The sequence below is a fragment of the Corylus avellana genome, chromosome 8 (assembly GCF_965113065.1).
Source record: "Corylus avellana chromosome 8, dhCorAvel1.hap1.2, whole genome shotgun sequence".
NCBI lineage: Eukaryota > Viridiplantae > Streptophyta > Magnoliopsida > Fagales > Betulaceae > Corylus > Corylus avellana.
Genome location: NC_142497.1, coordinates 6,002,648 through 6,017,985, shown reverse-complemented (window position 1 = coordinate 6,017,985; position 15,338 = coordinate 6,002,648). Strand labels below are relative to the sequence as shown.

General features: G+C 37.9%; 1 protein-coding gene across 1 annotated transcript; it reads right to left on the bottom strand.

Annotated features, from left to right (window-relative positions):
• Positions 1–471: 471 nt before the first annotated feature.
• On the bottom strand, positions 472–12,799 carry LOC132163327 (PHD finger family protein). Its single transcript, XM_059573574.2, has 10 exons — positions 12,629–12,799; positions 11,561–12,503; positions 10,199–10,906; positions 8,687–9,932; positions 4,244–4,532; positions 3,902–4,026; positions 3,309–3,775; positions 3,177–3,205; positions 2,146–2,631; positions 472–2,039 (listed from the first exon to the last, which is right to left on the bottom strand). Exons 2-10 carry the CDS (start codon positions 12,358–12,360, stop codon positions 1,039–1,041), a joined length of 5,151 nt encoding a protein of 1,716 aa, XP_059429557.2. The 5' UTR covers positions 12,361–12,503; positions 12,629–12,799; the 3' UTR covers positions 472–1,038.
• Positions 12,800–15,338: the final 2,539 nt, after the last annotated feature.

Here is a 15,338-nt window from a genome sequence, read left to right as displayed (position 1 = left end):
ATCGTATTCGCTTCACACCCTCTGACAGCATAAGATTAAATAACATTTAGAAATTCAATGGTGTGAAGTTGTAACATTACATGAAAGAAATATGAGTAATTGTCAATTACACGAATTACCTTAGCCAGCCAATTCAACAATAACTAATGGAGCTTTAAAATTTTCTCCATTTCTTTAAAGAAAAATGCTACATTTACTTTCGGAAAATTACCATTGACATATTATATATCGATTAATTTGTCCAAAAGCATATGTTGCATTTTTCTTGTTTAAAACAGCACGGGTTGTAAAATAATATTTACTACCTATGACTTGATGGGTGAATCACACCCTTGGTCATCCAATGGATTTAGCACACCACGTCCACACTGCTCTAGAAATGCCATTTTACAACGAATAACACTACAAGCCTATTGCCAGAAGTTGGTTGCTTTCAAACTAATAAGTAAACCAAAACATGCTCTTCAAAGGTGAGGTGAAGTCTCTCAACTTCGATTGATTGCAAAAATTGATAGAACTATACTTTATACAAACAATTCAATGAGACAAGCACAAAAAAAAAAGCCTGCTTATCTTCCAAGATCAGTGTAAATATCTGTGGCTTGTTAATTCACGGCATTCCCTATATCTGATTTGGTAACAAATTATCCATTTCATATGATAATTTTGCGACCCTCCTCCCTTCAAATCAAAGCCGCCGATATACCATATAAAATGCCATTTTTCCAACCTTCCCAACGAGAAAAACTGAATCCGTCAGATAAAAAAAAAGAAGAGCACTTTTATCAGGGAGCAGCAACCATCTCATCAACCCCAGCCAGTAGTAGAAACCGGCTGGCCTTTGAAACATCAATCCTAGCATTTACAAGAATTTCTCTAGTTCAACAGAAAGGAGAATGAACTTTCCCGTTCTGATCTTTCCCATTGATGAATTGTCAAATGCGGTTCGGTATTCGACCATCTCACCTAAAAGATCTCCCTTGGAAAGTCACTACGAGGAAACAAATACCCAAAACCTCAAGAGGCCAACTAGATCAGCTACCGCCACTCACGGCAATCACCACAACTCCAACTCTCTGCCTCCATTGATGACTCATCCCAAGGTGAACAGTTTCTGTGTATCTTTAACCCACAAATATAGCAAGAAAGATCAGCAGCTGGTTCTGTCTGTGAACACCTCTGACAATGTATCATGTTAACGGTAGGCTTTACAGAATTTGCAGGTTCTAGTTGGTCATTAGAAGTATCCAAGCATCCTGACCAATCCCCAGATGGATCATCAACCCCGCTGAATGGACCAACATCATCAGATGCCAGCAACTCAGTAACAGTGAAGTAAGTCTGGGGTTCAAATTCCATATCTTCATAATTAAAACCTTCATAGTCTAACATCATCTCGCTTTGAACATCCCACTCTGCCTGAGGAGGTGATGCTTTCTCTGTAGGTTCCAGGAAGAAGTTTGTTTCAAGGTGTGGTGAAAATTCAGCATGATAAAGATTGCTCTCAGATACACCATCTACATCCCCTTCACGCTTCACATGCCTTCTGATTGGAAGTTTCTGTGGCCATGGCCCAGAAGCAGTATTCTGTTCAATATCCAGTTCAGAATTATGCTCTGTAATTAGCTCAACTTTGGTAAGAGGGAAAAGAAGAGGATCATTTTCTTGTTTTGACACTTCCTTCATGGGAAATTGAGTACCAGGTTCACAATCTGAAGGTTCTAAAGCTTGCCCCATGGGAAACACTGGAGTCGCAGGTTCGCACACTGTAGATTCTTGATTAGAAACTTCCTCCATGTGAAACACTGTGGCAGCTTCATACTCTCTAAATTCAGAAATCATTCCAAAATCAGAGTCCACCGGAATATGTTCTTGCTTTGTATCCTTTGTACGTGTCTTCCTACCCTCAGGCAGCTTGTCTTTAAGGTCCGTGTAAGGACACACTGGTGACCTTATCCTACGACACCGGCAACACTTGAAGCCCACTACATCAAAAATTTTTGACTCTTGAAGTTCAACAGCTTCTGCATGGTACCATTCTGCCAATGACCACAAACACAGTGCATCAAAAAAATAGACAGAGAGAGAGAGAGAGAGCATTTTCAGTAAAAAAAATGCAGAACATATAATCTAGAGCAAACTTACTATTGCAAGTTTCACAGCAAATATACATGAGATCAGACCTATATGGCTTATGGCACAAGTGACAAACAGGTTCCAACTGATGGATACCCAAACTGCCCTTTAAAATAATGTTTTTAAGCCTGAAATCAATGCCAGTGTCTTCACTGTTCTTCTTCTTCCATATAATACCCCAAGAACACAGCCTGCGGCGGTTTTTATTTGCCAAACTAGAATCAGAACTAGCTTGTTTCAACTCAGAACGAGCATCATGACTTCTGACAGATGCTAATGGTTGATTATTACATGGAGGCCTTCCACCCTTAGGGACAGTCAATAGGTTATGACATTCTCGCCCATGCAATGCCAAAGGACTGGTTGGAGATTCTTTACTGATTTCTTTTTGAGCAAGAGCCTGTGCATGGTTACAGCGCTTGCACGTAATCAAGAACTCAACATCATCATTCATGGAAATTGTTGACAGTAGGGTACAGCCTTCATGACAATAACCTGACCACAATATGGCATAAATATTAAATACGATTTATTGGTCCAGGTCCAGAAATTTCATAGAATACAACTTTGCAAGATCTAAAACAACATGAAAGATGACAGTGAAATCCAGAAGTATTCTAGAAATATTTGGCGGAAACACTCGTAAACTGTGGAGAGAACTACATTATATCCTACTAGATTCAAAAGAATACTTTCACACACAAATCCACAAGAATTTATATGACAATTTACAAGTTCTACTTGAATGAAAATACACTACAGTTTTACTAATTGTCCATCTGCATGTAGATATTGCTCCTCAATGTTACACATCACTAGAACTTGATACACGATACACACACACACACACACATGTATGTATATATGTATATATAAGTATATGTTTCTTCATATAGACATCAGCACAAATTAGAAGTGGGTATTATAAGGCATCCAAAAGAAAAGAGAGTAAAAAAAAAAAAAAACATGTTAGGTCATTTTAGTAATTCAAAATAAAATATTCTGAATATAAGGAAAAAATTCAGGCTGGGTTAATGCACCTTGGCATGTACTGCACTTGACCGCATTCCTGAAGATCACACCAAGGAAAAGATTAATGAGCTTGGACCAAGTTTCTGTAGGCTGTAGAGAACCAAAAAGGAAAAAAGAATAGAACATTATAAAATAATTACCCAATTAAAACATCCAGCTGACATGAGGAACAAGAGCACACGTCCAATTTGTCTCTCTTGCAAGTAAGATAGAAAAATATATCTCTATGGGAAGCTCTCAACCTCCTCCTTTGTAACTTGAATGAGACATTCGAGGGCTCCTCAAAAGATGCCAAGTGTACTTTGTCAACATTTTCTTCATACTCTTTGATCAAATACAAAGGAATGCGAGATTCAGAAAACCAATACTTGTCATTTCCATCTTCACTTCGCTCTATTTCAATGATATTCTTCATGACACGTGAAGGAAAATGCTTTTGGTTCCCAAAAGCAACCGCATATCTAATCTTGTTTTCAACAATCTTTTTATCACAAATGACAGCATTTCGAAAAGTAGAAGCTTCTGAATCTAGGACTTTTGCATCCTGAAGGTTCTGGTCAGGACGAAGAAGATCACTCCATCTCAATCGAAAGTCTAAGTATCTGACCTGATGCAAATTCCAATACAAACTTAAAAAGATATTTCAACATGATAACACCTACAAAATTTGCTAACAATAGAGAGGGGAAAAAAAAGGGGGGTTGCAACAAAATATAGGAAAACAAGAACAAACCTGAAGTGCAAGCTGTGATGCATTCTTACTCATTTCAACTGCAGCTCTCCAAACTAACTGCCTGCTTCTTTTAGGAATCTCAGAACTATCAGCATAAGCAATCCCAGAAATCTTTCTCCAACCACCTAATGTGCCATATTACCATTAGTACATATTTTTCTTTCCCCTACATTCATAACAATCTGTAATTCAAAAATGCTAACATATATATATATATATATATATATATATATATATATATAGTGAATAATAATCTTATTGACGGAAAAAGGCAAAAGAAAAAGGACCAATACAACAAGGATTATTTTTCAGGAAGGGAAAAGCTAGGGGTGTCTTATTTACATTGACGAGCTGCTTTTTTGACTACTGAGCGGGGCAAAATTGCTCTCTGGAATATAAGCTTCGACAGCTTCCCACCTTGCCACCAGCAGAAACCTTGGTCATGGCAACCATCAGCTGTCACTTCAGATGCAGCAGACAGTTTCCTATTTCGCCTTCCACTAAATCCCCGTTTCTGTGTTGTTCCAACGGTGGATGTAGCACTTTGAATCACAGAAGATTCAACTAACAAGCCATCCACCAGCTTAACCCAGTCCCCAGAAACAGCAATTATGTTGATGTGTTCCTCAAGCTGCAAGTGAAAAACTCAGACCATCAACCAAACTATAGATGCCACAGGCACAAACATGCCTTTAAAGAAATTTGCACCATATGGAAATTTCTCCCCATAAACAAGAGGTGGAGGGTGAGGTCATGGGTCAATTGCACAGTTGCGTGATGTTTGCCTAAAAGAATAAATATATAAATAAAAATAATTTACATGCATATGTAGCAGCAAGCAACAATTATTCAACTTGAATACTGAAAGCCCATCTGATTACTGCTGAAACTCACAAAGTCATCCTTTAGTGGCACTCAAATTTGGCTACAAGCGTTAGAAGCTTAGCAGGATCTTTACAAACTAGTGTTCAGATTATGATGCAAACCAAGCCACGCACCTGATCACTTTCATGCCATGCATTTACCCAATACTCTTACGGGCAAGTTACAAAAATAAATACAATTAGTTCCATCACAAAAAGGGGACGGCAAGTACATGAAAGGCAATTGCAACTTAATGTACTAAGTAGCTGACAGTAGGGGGAGAGGGAGACACTAGTCACACTAGCCTAAGTACAAAAGATAATACTCCACGAAGAAGATATAAAGGCACTTTCAATAGAACACCATCTCTAAAAAGGAAAAAGGAAAAAAAAAAAAGGGGGGGCGGGGGGGGGGGGGGGGGGGGGCTGCAATTAATGGAACACCACCAATACTGTAATAACACACCAGCACGAACTTCAAGTTTGTGAAATGTTTACTAAAAACGGTTTTGAAAACTTTACAACTTTAAGAAGTTCAAAAAATAAAAAAGTACTAACTGATATATATAAAGCTTCGAAGATTTGAATCAAAATTCAAAACAAGGATAGTGAAGAAGGAATAAACATTTTTCCTAAACCCTAAACACGATGGAGAAACAAATTAAAATGTTGGAAGAGAACACTTTTATTTTATAAGTAATCATAATATCATTAAAAGCAAAAAGTAGAAACTCAAGTACACTTCACCTAGCTAGAAGGAGAAAAAAGAACAACAAAATCATAAAAATTAAGCACCAAAGGAGCTACAAACGCAATTGTCCAAATATAAAGAGTATAAAAGGACTCAAGCTCTACCAATGTCCTCTTGATGTCTTCAAAATTTAGAGCATTCCTTTCCTTCCAAAGACACCACAAGAGGCAAGAGCCAACAACTCCTCTGAGTGCTACCACCAGTCCACCAACACATATACAAGTCAACTACTCATCTAGGCACCACCCAAGACAACCCAAAACGACTAAAAAAGAATTTCATAATGCACAAGCAACCTCACAATGGAGGAAAAGATGGTCCACAAACTCCTCATTCTTCTTGCACATTCAACACCTATTGACCACAATGACATGTCGCTTCCTAAGGTTATCCATGGTAAGGATCTTCTCTACAACCGATGACCAAGCAAAAAAGGCCGCCCTCAAAAGGACCTTAGTTCACCAAACACTCTTCCATGGGAAAGGAGTGCCATTATTACAAGCCATGACATTGTATAAAGAGCTAACAATAACAATCCTTTCTAGGAGGGGGACCAACAAATCTTATCTCCACTGCCCTGTTTCACTCTCATTGAATACCCTAAGTTGAAGAACGAGGCAAAGACATAAACCTCCCAATCATGAGCCACTCTAGCAAAGTTTATGTTCCACTTATTGGAGACACAAAAAACTCCAAGTGAACTACTACGGAAGCATCTTTTGCGTAAGCAATACCATATAAATCAGGGAATGCATCCTTTAGGGCGTTGTCTTCACACCACAGATCATGCCAAAATCTAACATTGGCATCATTCCCCACCTCAAACCCAATATAACTTGAGAACATCCCTCGACCCTTCCTGATAATCTTACATACCCCACCCCATACAACTAGAGAGGCTCATTAGCACCATAGTCATTTTCCCAAGAGAGCACGATTGAACTTTAATAAGTTTCGAACCCCCAACCCTCACTCATTGACAGAGAACACACCTTAGATCAAGTTACCAAGTGAAATTTGAACTCTTTGTCTAACCCACCCCATAAGAAGTCTTGATGAAGCCTCTCTATATAGTTTGCAACACCTGCAAGAATAGGAAAGAGGGACATGAAATTCGTATGTTAATTGGAGATTGTGCTCTTTAAACAGGTAACCCTACCACCCTTGGACAAGTACATCATTTTCCAACTAGCCAACCATAGTTCTATCCTTTCAATGACACCATCCCAAATAAATATGGGCTTATAGGATGCCCCCAACGAAAGACCAAAATATTTCTAAGGCAAAGAAGAAACCCCACAGCTCATAATGCTAGTCAACTCATGCTGTGGAGCAAAGCCTAGCCACCTTTGCAATCTGCGTGCTTCATTTTTATGGTTTGAAGCTGTCTCCGACTTGAAGATTTTCAACATTACCCACACAAACCAATTCCAACTTGGCCTAGTTAATCTTCAAGCTGGAGACAACTTCAAACCATAAAAATGAAGCACGCAGATAGTAAAGGTGGCCAGGCTTCACTCACAGTATCCCAAAGTTTTGCAAATGTGAAATGTTGACCAAACCCGAATGCCTAGGCCCCACCAAAAAGCATGAGAGAGAACTCCCATTAGCAGTTGTAGAAAGCATTCTACTTAAGGCCTCCATACCAATAACAAAGAGAAAACTCATAAAGGATTTCCTTGTCTCAAATCACAAGAGCTACTGAAGAAACCAAATGGTTGCCATTGACCAAAACAAAAAAGCACACCGAAGGAATACAATATGCTATCCAAGAGCAGCATTACTCCTCGAAACCATACCTCCTTAGCAAGTAAAGTAAGAAATCCCAATTGACATGATCATAAGTCTTCTTAACATCCAATTTGCAAATCACCCATGGCACACCAAAACTAATTCTACCATCCAGACAATCGCTTGCAATGAGAACGAAATCAAGGATTTGCCTACCTTGAACAAAAGCATTCTGGAGCTTCGAAATAATCTTCTCCACAACCCTTATCAATCTATTGGCAAGAACTTTGGCAATAATCTTATAAACTCCACTCACAAGACTAATAGGCCAGAAGTCCTTAAGACCAATAGCCTAGATTTATGAACAAATTAGCATAGTCCTGCTAAAAATATCCCTTTATTCTAATAGTGACAAATAAACTTATCTTGATAGAACATTGGTAATTGGTAAGGGATCGAGCTTATCACAGTGCACCGGCTTTAGTTTTCACTTTACTTGTAGTGCACCGAAGGCTTTCATCCGCAATGAAGAAGGTGAAGTGAGCTGGCATGGGAATTTTGGAGCTAAATGAAGCCTGGCTCGGGAAACAGCAACATTATGCTGATATTCTGGCAGGAGAGGAACAGCTGAGCTTTTAAAGGAAATCAATAGACTGAACAGGCTTTTCACATCATAAAATAGGATGTTTTAGAAGGGTTTTGGCTGCTCAACAAGAATTGTTTTCATTTCCACTTTCTTAAACTTGTAGATTTCTGGTACTTCAAGTCTTAGCACTTGCTAGCTCCTCAGTGGTTTAAGGTCTTCTGCATACTTCCCGCACACTTAGCCAAATCCCGTAAGTGCTTGGGCTCAAAACCAACAAGCAAGACATTGAGCTCCATGAAAGTTGGTACTACAAAACTAATCGATGGTGCTTCTTTTGCATATTCATGGCAGTGGGTAAAGGAGCTACAAAAAATTGTAAGCATCTTCTAATTTTAAATGGTTATTTTCAGAATACAATCAAGCAGATCGTTTTGAAAATCAGCTTGCATGACACAATTGTGGAATTTAAGTAATTTTAAAGCATGTAGACGGTTGGACAGAACAAATTCACCATAAACCTGATGCAGTCGGCCTCCAAAATATATACACAGGTCCCCAAGATGTTCTTATTACATTCTTACACATGAATGACAATTAGAGTCGGGAAAGAAAATTCTGAATTATGAAGCAAACACTAAACTATATTGGTCCCCTCAAACATATTATCTGAGCTCCCTAGCCCCTAATTCTATATATCAATTGCGATAGAACCATTATGGACACTTAAGATGAAAATCAAGTAAACAGACATTTTCCTTCAAAAACCAGCAATAAAAAGTTAGGGGAAAAAAAGATATAGGCCAACTAGAATATACACCAAATAATGAAGTAGACCAGGAAATAGAAGAACTTACTTCAAGTAATAGAGCTTTTAATGCCCCACAAGTCGAAGCCAGTTCAACTCGTTTACGCCATTGCTTTCTGTAACTAGCACTCTGAAAGGGGCCAACTATCAGACCACGTAAACTTTCCTCCATATACAAAATGTATGTTGCAATGCTAACAAGACTCCCTTCTCCACTCTTAATGGGACGAAGGCTGGCAAAGATCTTCATAGCACCTTTTGTGGCGCACAGGCAAGCATGGTTTAACATGCATCCCCTCTTGCTTGAAACAGGGGCCTTACAAGAAAGACACCAACCACACCTTTCCCTTGGGACCTCCACAAGCTTCTTTTCAGAACTTGGCCAGAAGAAACGTGAGGCTGTTAATGAAAAGGCTTTTGCTTGCAACAAATTGTTGGAAGAAGCAACTTTCCTAGAATTTTCTGAAGCATGTGCGTCTGAAACCTGAATTTCCTCTGATGAAAGACCAGCCAGTCTAGCAGCAGCAGATGCAGCAAACTCACCATGCATATAGTTATTTATATAAGCCAGAGGTTTATGGAAAGACCCCAAGTATAAAAAATCATCAACTGAATCGCCGTCGCACTTTCCAAAACCTGCTCGATTACCTTCTTTTCTTTGAGAGGCCAAATTCACAGGAAAACAAATACCATTCATATGCCCACTGTAATTGCCATTGCTGTTTCTGAAGGTGCATGTAGTAAGGTCCACTGCACCTGATCTGTCAACCATACTTTGGTGTGTTAAGTCAGACAGATCAGCTTGCTGTCTAACTGAACCAATGACTGAGTCCATTTTAATCCTCTCAGTGAACTTCATATCCGTAAGTGTGCATTCTCGCTGTCTTGTGTCACTACTGCTACAAGGCTCAGGAAGGTCAGTCTGAGTAGTCCTATCCAACGAGGTCTGCAGACATGATACAGCCACATTATCTACGCTGCTTCGATTTTCATTATACACATAGTTCTTAGCCTCAAGCATATCATGTACTTTTTGGTCTTCCTTGGCAGGAGGCAACGATAGAGTAGAAAAGTTTGCATCATCCTTTATTTTTGCTAAGTTTATATGCATTTCATTCATCACTGGAAGCGATAAGACACTTTCTGAGATGGACCAATATTGTAAAATTGCCTTACACAACCCCAAGTATAAAGCTGTATGTTGCACAGATGAACAAAGAACTTGCAGGACTTTTATAATGTCATTCTGATTGTAATATCTGAAACACGGTTCTGTGGCTATAGATGCCTTAAGCCTGCAATTATTAAAATTGTAAGCCAACAAATGGGTTAAAAATATTACAAAAAATAAGGAGAAAATTAAAGCAACACATAAAGACAGGATTAAAGAAAAAGTCTGAGATAAGTTGAGCAGTCAAGGACTTAAAGTTCAAAAACCAAGTGGTTCACAAAGCTAGACAACAATAATGAGTCCCCTACAAACAAATAGGCTTATCAAACATTCAGTATAATGTGATTAACAATAAGGAATGGGGCTAAAACAAAGACGTTGAAGACATACACCAGTAAGTGGTTGCAAGTAGCCAAGAAGATCCGCTCATATGAATCTATGCCAAATATTTCTGCACCTTTAAGTGATGTTCCCATTGCAATAGTTGGCCCAATCTTATTAATAGTGCACTCTGGACAGTACCATGGCCCTTCTGGTATAAACATTTTCATCACGCCGATACACCTTGAGTGGTATGCTGATGGGCACCCATCACAGCAAAGCAAGGTCCCATCCATGCCACAAAGCCGGCACTCATCACCATTTCGATCCACATCAACATCAGCAGCATCCAAATCCTGTTTAGTACCTTTGAAACCCCAAGAATTTGAGTTACCAAGTGACTTCATCTGGTGGGTTTCTGCAATAATCTCCATAGCTTCCCAGCCCTTGCAAGCAGAAGTTTTGGAATATCTGGGGTGGACTCTTCTAGGCCCGTTTTCAGGCGGATGGGTTGCTTCTGTATCACAATCTAATCCAACTTCTGATTCTTCACGCATGTCAATCTCAACTCTTATCTCAGCAGACTCTAAGACATCATCACACAGGATTTGCAAAATCATTAACTTCTTACCTGCAGGTAAGGAATAATACTCCCTGACCAAAACCTCATCAAAAAATCCTTTCCACTCAGGTCCCTTTGTGTATCCCATGACTGTAAAATAGCAGACCAAGTAAACAGGCCAAGTCAATGTATCAAGCAAGCCCCAGTCAATGCTCCTGAAAAAAAAAAAGGAACAGAACTGAATTAATAACAGTGGAAATTGGCAATAAAAGCATCTTTCCAATGTAGTTTTACTATAAAAATATAGATATATATATAATGATATTGCAAACCATATTTATATGTCATAACATATCTCATAATATAAGTAATATAATAGGAAGTTGTGGGAAGAGAAATAAAGGACATCTCACAAAATCACTTAAGATATTCGAGGAATGGAAACCCCAATCCCAACACTGATTTTAACAAACAGATCAATAAAAAATCCACCTGTTCAATTGCTTGCCAACAGAGAGAATAACATATGCATTATTACCTAACGAGATCAGTGCTTCTAGATTTAAAAGAACAAAATGCACTACCCAATTGAATGAAATAGATGCATCAGGCACAGTTAAGTATGTAACATAGTTTTGTAAAACCCCAGATGTTGAAAATCCTAATCTATTCCCATCTTTCTTAGCAACCAAACATAGCAGAATAAAAAATTACTACTAAACATGACAAGAGGAAAACTTATGAGTAGTTAATTCCACCAAACATTATTCATGCAAAAATTCTGACACAACAACTTCACTGTAAATTAATGTAAAAGTTAAAGATACTCGTTTTATCAACAGAAGACATAAAGAAATGAAAACACGTACCTCAAGCATTTTGAGGCAAGCTCCAAGCCATCCGATGACTGCGTTTCCAGATGACGCCTCAACGCACGCATCAATGTGACATGAATGGAATCCAACAACGTGTTTGCAACACAACAATTAAGTGATCCCACTAAATCATCTAAAGTAAACGGGCTCAAAAACAGAGGGATACTAAACGACCGCAAGAAACCATAAACAGAGAAAAGATTTGAAACATACTGCTCCGGTACACCTATGGTTCCCGAAGAAGGTGGCAACTCAGGTGGCGGGATAGGTGGAGTCTCTTCATCAAACCTCGAATCCCTATCTCTCACACAATCACTCAAATCACTCGATGAATCGGCATCGCCTTCAACCTCTCCCCCATTATTTTCTACCTCACTCAATGTAGATGTTTCAATCTTATCCCCTCCATTTACCAAGGCCAACGCTTTCTTCTCAGATGCGCTGTTATTTTTTGCCCTAATTTTTAATGCTAATACATCCAGTTTCTCCCTCCTTCTACTCAAATCTTCGTCAAAATCATTATCGCCCAGCATAACCCCTCGAACCTCGCGGCTCTCCAAGTCCTCACTATCGCCGTCCTCGTAATTGACCCTATACAACCCCTGATCGTAATGTACAACTTTCCCGAGAAAAATCCCACTGCCCCCGAATTCCTTCAGCACGTACCGTCCCACCAGAGCCACCGGTCTCGTCTCCACGGCCAGTTTCTTGGTGTCGGAACCCAGACCGTTGTCTTCATCCTCTTTAGGCCGTTTTCTGGGCCGACCCCTCGATCTCGCCACCGGAGGCTCCATTTGACGGATCTAAAGCTTAAATCGGATCGGACCCCAAATCCGAATCCAATCGCAACCAAATTCTATCCTTATTTCCTCAATTTTACCTAAAAGAGTAAAATACGTCGTTTAAATTGCTGCGAGAATTAGGGTTTGTGCTGCTCCTATAAACCAAAGCAAAGACGAAATTGTATCGATTAATAATCCAAAAAAAAAAAAGGTTTTTTATCTGAATAAAAACATGACGTTTCGAATAATAGATTGCAATATCGAAACGAATCGAAAATACCTGGTTAGGATTTGATAACTGCCATTGAAGATGTCTATGCGGCTATTGGGGGTTTAGAGAGAGAGAGAGAGATAGTGAGGGAAAGCCCTAATAGGAGAGAACAACGGCCTCTCTTCAGTAAAAGGATTCTCCATTTCAAAATGGAGAGTATCCATTTACTCCACTTGTCCTTATTTGTTTTTTAAGGGCATATTTTTTGGACAAGTTTATTACAGCGGGTCGGATGGTACATTCGACTCGGAACTCGCTTACTGAGTCCGAGTCGAGGAACACTCGAGTTTCAATAAAGATACCATAAAGATATTTTTGCCCTTATTAAAATGATGGTTTTTTTTTTTTTTTTCTTTCTTCTGTAATTGAAAAGCTAGTTGAAAAAGAGGAATTTGTGTCCCACTGACACCGCACGCCGCCTATGACTGCGGTTTCCTCTCCAAGAGTTTTGGTCTTCAATACATCAAGCAATCTAGGTTTTTTTTTAAAAAAAAGTGTTTTTAGTTTTTTATATATTTTTTTAAGGGAAATATTATGAGTTTTCTGGTATTTTTTTAGTATTCTCTCAGTCCTAGGTGTATATTATTTTATAAATATCAAGTGGGAGAAATAAAACAAACTTTTTTTTTTTTGTTTTTTATAAAATAATATACACCTAGGACTAGGAGGACACAAAGAGAATATCAGGAGAACTCCTAGCATTTCTCTTTTTTTTTTTTATGGAAAGTGTTAGGAAGCCAAACAAATGAATCCAAACAAATTTTCAAACTGACATAGTAGACAAGGGAGAAAGAATTGCATTTTTTTTTAATTAAAAAACCCTTGACACGTCAGTTTGAAAATTTTTCTGGGTTTATTTGTTTGGTTCTCTATCACTTCTCATTTTTTTATTGAGGAATGCTTGACTTACAAACAAATTTTATAGAAAATTTTTTACAAACTAATGTGGCATAACATGATTGGATATAAGATAAGTTCAAATTTTGAAGAACTTAATCATGTTATGCCACATCAATTTGTAAGAGTTTTTCTGTAAAATTTGTTTGTAAGCCTAACACTCATCTTTTTTATTATATGGTGGCACGTTTCATTATACAATTATATTTGATGTGGTGTACTAACGGAATCCGTCAATGTTTTAAACCAAAGTTGATATTAACGACTTCTTTTTTTTTTTTTTTTTATACCACACTGAGCTTTCAAAACATTTGTATATCACATATAGCTTATTGTAAATCAATGTAATCACAAAGAGTTTAAGGTAACAATTAATTTGTACCAAAAATATGCATCAAACTATAGCATATTTGTTTCGGCGTAAAATTGTTTCCGAACAAAAGTTTTTCCCATTTTGAGGTACTTGGGCCAACTAAAAAATTAGTTAAACCGAAAACATTTTCAGTTGACCACAAAATTAAGCTAAATCAAGCATAAAATGGTTTATGTTTTTCATTGTTGTAAAATTGTTTTTTGCCTCTCTCCCTCCCTACACACCTTTGATTCTCGCATTTTCTCTCCCTCGCCGCACATTCTCTCTCTCTCTCTCTCGTTTAGGTGACGATGTCGAAGTAGTCCCATTTGGATGACGATGTGTCACAAGGGTCCATGATTTAAAGATAAATAGGGATGTAGTCAAGCATAGCTTGCGAGTTGCCTTTGGAGTACACAAGAAGGTGGCAGTCCTAGCCGCCCAACTATAAATACTTACTCCAGCTAGCCCTAGCCTTGACTCTCGAGAACTTTTTGACAGACCACTTGCACACAATTAGAACTCGGATCCAGATCCCCTCAAACTGTGAGTAATTGGAAAATCTCATTTTTTTTAGATCCTAGCCATCCAAAACATCTAATGGTCTAAAAACATCTAGGATCAAAAACTCAAAAACAAACCTAATACACCTAATTATATCAAATAATAATAACATTTATTTAATTATTTTTTTTAAAAAAAAAATGAGGAGAAGCCACTCCAAGGGGCAGCTCGTTGCCGTCGCTGCCCATCCCATGTGTGGCTGGGGGTGGCGCGAGGCCACCCTTTGGCCATGGAGGTTCTCCTCCTCTTTTAATAAATAAATAAATAAATGTTTTTATTATTTGATATAATCAAGTGTGTTAGGTTTTTTTTTTTTGAGTTTTTGATCCTAGATGTTTTTAGACCCTTGAATGTTTTGAATGGCAAGGATCTCAAAAAATGAAATTCTCCAATTACTCACAATTGGAGGGGATCCGAATTCGTCACCGCTACCATCGATGTTGATGAAACCTTGTCTGATGATGGTAAGGTGGACAATTGCAATCGGTCGAACCAGTGCAAAGGATGAAGATGAAAATCAACTAATATAAGTATTTTTAATTATTATTGTATTAGTTTTTTAAAATAATATATATTGTGAATGGAAATTGTTATTTGTAGGCTAATATGATTATCTAAAAACATACGAAATATTAGTTGATTTTCCGTATGAACTAAACGCCTTAAAATGTTTTTCGTTTTCAAGGTTGCAACTAAATAGTGAAAAATATTACACCAAAATCAATTGAAAACATTTTACACCCAAAAAAAAAAAAAAAAAAAAAACATTCCTAAATTGTTTCTTAAGACAACCACTCCCAAAGTTATATATATCATAAACTCTTTTTTTTTTTTTTTTTAAATATTGTATAACATTAAGGAAAATAATGTGACAACCCTATAGTGTTTTTGTGTTTTTTGATATTA